The 3993-nt window shown below is 45.2% G+C and overlaps 1 protein-coding gene across 1 annotated transcript; it reads left to right on the top strand.

The window, feature by feature from the left end:
- Positions 1-1739: 1739 nt before the first annotated feature.
- On the top strand, positions 1740-2417 carry LOC309839206 (THO complex subunit 7 homolog; the record flags this gene model as incomplete). Its single annotated transcript, XM_082680856.1, has 1 exon — positions 1740-2417. One exon carries the CDS (start codon positions 1740-1742, stop codon positions 2343-2345), a length of 606 nt encoding a protein of 201 aa, XP_082536982.1. The 3' UTR covers positions 2346-2417.
- Positions 2418-3993: the final 1576 nt, after the last annotated feature.

Below are 3993 nucleotides of genomic sequence, written 5' to 3'. Positions count from 1 at the left end.
CATCCCATAGGCTCTTCAACTTAACATTTCAAAATGGAACTCATCATCTCCTCCCTGCCCCACACTGTGTTCCCTCTTCCTCTCGTGTTGCCTATCCCAGTGCGTGTTACCATCATCTACACAGCTACCCAGACACCAGACATATACTAGATGCCTCTTCTCCCTCATTCTCCACAACCAACTCATCACCAAGTTTTAAAGGTTCTGTTTTCTCAATAACTGTCCAATCCACCTCCTCCTCTTCATCTCCATTTGCCAGTGCTCCAGTTGAGGTCCCATCTTGCCCAAAATAGTAATCTTTCCTCTAACCTCTAATTTCAGTATCCCTCCATCCTAAAATATCACTGCTAATGTGATAAGCCACTTTCCTGCTCAAAATTATTCAGACTATAGGATTAAATTTACCTTTTTTGCCTGATATGGTAACAGGTAAAGCTCCAGCAGTACTGAATTAGGTATGCTCTCCCATACCTCTGTGGTTTGCAGTACTGTTTCCTCTGTCTTGAAGACTCTCCCCATGCTTGTCCACTGAACAAATTCCTACTCATCCTTCAGAGCCCAGATTAAATGCTACCTCCTCTGTAAAGCCCTCCCTGAATTCCTCAAGTAGACTCTGGCTTCACTTTCTCCATATTACCACTGAACTTACGCATATATACCCTTACTAGAGACTTCATTGTAAATGATGTTTCCTTAACTCTCTTCTTTTTTAGACTTCAAGATATTCGAGGGCAGGGGGACTGTATAATTTCATCTCTGAATACCCAGCCCCTAGCAGAGTATCCAGTGTCTGGCAGAAGGATACACACACACACATACATACATACACACTGAAATAAGGAAAAAAGAAAGTATGTTTTATTGATTTTATCGACTCTTTGACCACCTGCTCTGGGCCAAGAATGTTAAACACTTGGCATATTATCTCATTTAATCCTTGCAGCATTCCCTACTTGGTATCTCTAACTTAAAAATGAGAAAACTGGGGCTCTTTGAGATTTGGGAACATGCACATTCACATTTATCTTCAAGGTAGAGGCAAAGGTGAAAAAGAGTAAAGAACTGAAACTCCCTAGGGTATAGTCTTTCCTCAAAAGGGCCCCAACCTGAATCCTCATCAGCTCTATCATTCATTCAGGCCCAAAGCCCTCAAATAGTGTTCTATCTACAGACCACAGACATGTACATCCCCTTTCCATGAGGGGAATGTCCGGAAAGGACCTTAATCTCATAGAAATGGTACCTCTTGATCTACCTCGGTTTCATCTTCTCATCCCAAGACCCCAAGTGGCCGATCACAGCCACCTCCATTCCTCCTGTTTGGGAGCTTGATCATCTTCCTAGCTGTCTTGACCTGTCTGTGGCCAAATGCCTTTTCACTTGAACTGATCTGAGATCAGATGGGAGTTTGCAAAAGAAATCTTTTTCAGAAATTGAGGGGAGGAGTTCGGGGAGCGCGCGGAGCGCAGGTCCCGCGGCGGCGGCGGCGGCGGCGGCGGCGGCGGCGGCGGCGGCGGCGGCGGCGGCGCGGCGCGACGCGACGCGGCTCAGGCGACGGAGCGGGCGGCCGCGTGCGCCGCCGCGTGCGCCTCCGCCTCCTCCGCCATTGCTGTTTACCCAGCTGCATTGTGGGAGTTTGACCTCCACCACCGCCAACCGCCGCCTCCGCTTGCGCCGTCGCCGCCTCCGCTTGCGCCGTCGCCGCCTCCGCTCGCGCCGTCGCCGCCGCCGCTCACGCCATGACCGACGACGAAGTCATACGGAAGCGTCTCCTAATCGACGGAGAGGGTGCTGGAGATGATGAGAGAATTAATCTGCTAGTGAAAAGTTTCATTAAATGGTGCTACTCTGGAGCCCAGGAAGAGGGGTACAGCCAGTACCAACAAATGCTGAGCACACTGTCCCAATGTGAACTTTCAATGGGCAAAACTTTGCTGGTATATAATATGAATCTCAAAGAAGTGGAAAATTATGAAAAAACTTACAAAGAAATAGAAGGTAACATTGCTGGAGCACATGAAAAAATTGCTGAGTTCAAAAAGCAAATTCTTCAAGCAAAACAAATACGAAAAAATCGCCAAGAATATGATGCATTGGCAAAAGCGATCCAGCGTCATCCAGACAGGCATGAGACATTAAAGGAAATAGAGGCTCTGGGAAAAGAATTAGAGCATCTTTCACGTGTTAAACAAAGTGTTGAAGATAAGCTAGAATTGAGAAGAAAACAGTTTCACGTTCTTTTTACTACCATCCACGAACTTCAGCAAGCACTGGAAAATGATGAAAAGCTCTCAGAGGTAGAAGCAGCTCAAGAAACAAGCATGGGAACTGATCCTAAACCATAGACTAACTCATCACTCACCATTCCCAAGAATACTGAAGTAGCAACATGATCTTAGTGTGTTCAGAATTTGTTGTGTTCTTGAGACAATTAAAGTTTTGGCAGTGAACTACGTTGCTGTTAAATTTTAATTCACAGTTCATTCATATTGCTTCACACAAAGGGAGATGACTTCATTATATGTTTGTTTTTATTGAAATGCCTTTTTTTTTTTTTTGCAGTGCGCGGGCCTCTCACTGTTGTGGCCTCTCCCGTTGCGGAGCTCCAGACACGCAGGCTCAGCGGCCATGGCTCACGGGCCCAGCCGCTCCGTGGCATGTGGGATCTTCCCGGACCAGGGCAGGAACCCATGTCCCCTTCATCGGCAGGCGGACTCTCAACCACTGCGCCACCAGGGAAGCCCTGAAATGCCTTTTTTATACTTAAAAGTTAGGAAGCAACATCCAAAAATGTTTAATGAAGTATTTTCAAGCCAGATATGTTAGTGCTCATTGGTATTCTAGGTAGTTTTTAACTGGTAACATTGATTTGCTCACAAAATAAGTGGAAGATAGTGAGAAGGTGGCATTTCTAGGATTTACCTGAGAAAATTAGTAAATTTCTGGAAATCATTACCACTTTTGAAAATGAAGTCCATGAATAGGCTCTCAGGAGGGCCGTGAACTTGGTGAAATTATGTACAAAATGTTTGTGGTGTATGCTTATTGTGGGAGAGGTTCCATGATATTAAGAATCACTGATATCAGAGGTAATTACAAGATGCAAAGTAAAATCAATATGCAAAACTTTCTAGAAAAAAAAAAGAAATTGAGGGGAACACACAAATTTTTAAAAATTCCAGAACCCTAGAAATAAATGAGTTTATAGAAGACATTCCTTTTCCTAATGGAACTCAGATCTTTCCACTGATGGGCTTGGCTGGCACAGTTTATAGGGCACTCAATCCTATTCCTAGTCTTGGCCTCAATCCTGTCTCAACCACGCTACTCAGACTCATTGCCTGGAAAGTTTGGGTTGGTGCCATCATTAGGGCTGATGGGATTCTCCATCCTTTCCAGAACCTGCTTTGTTAATTTAGCTTTGGACAGGGGGTGAGGTGGGAACATTTCCAGATTATCTCCTGGTCCTAGGAAACTTTATACTTGTCCTGAGTAGCTCTGCTGGCCCCTGAGAGAACTACCCTGGTTCCTGGTCCCATGTATGAAGAAAGCACTTATCTAGCCCTCAAGAGGCCTTTCTTGCACTTCAGGGGGCCTTGCAGGGGTTTCTGTAACTCCTCTTAGAGACCTCTATGGCTTTAGTCTCTGAAAAGCCTACCTTCACCCCGTCCTGTTTCTCTCGGTCCCTTTTGGTTTTCCTGAAGCATATCTAGGGTAGACACCTCTTGGGGTGGTGATTTGGCTCACAGCAACATGCTTGTGATAGTCACTGCTGATTGTCTAGCCAATAGCTATTTCCTCACTTTTTTTTTTTTGCTAACAGATGGAAATATGTTGGGTCCTTGGTGGTGAATTAACCAATCCCAGAACTCCATATTCCTAGACATGATATTGGTAAAACAATGAATTTTCCTCCTAGCTTAAGTCACTTCTGATGTGTTTTCGATTAATTGCAGCTGAAAGCATCTCTGGGCATGCCCCAATTCACAGGCC

Source organism: Grampus griseus (assembly GCF_964374135.1).
Source record: "Grampus griseus genome assembly, chromosome: X".
Lineage (NCBI taxonomy): Eukaryota > Metazoa > Chordata > Mammalia > Artiodactyla > Delphinidae > Grampus > Grampus griseus.
This window is presented reverse-complemented; position numbering and strand designations above follow the sequence as displayed.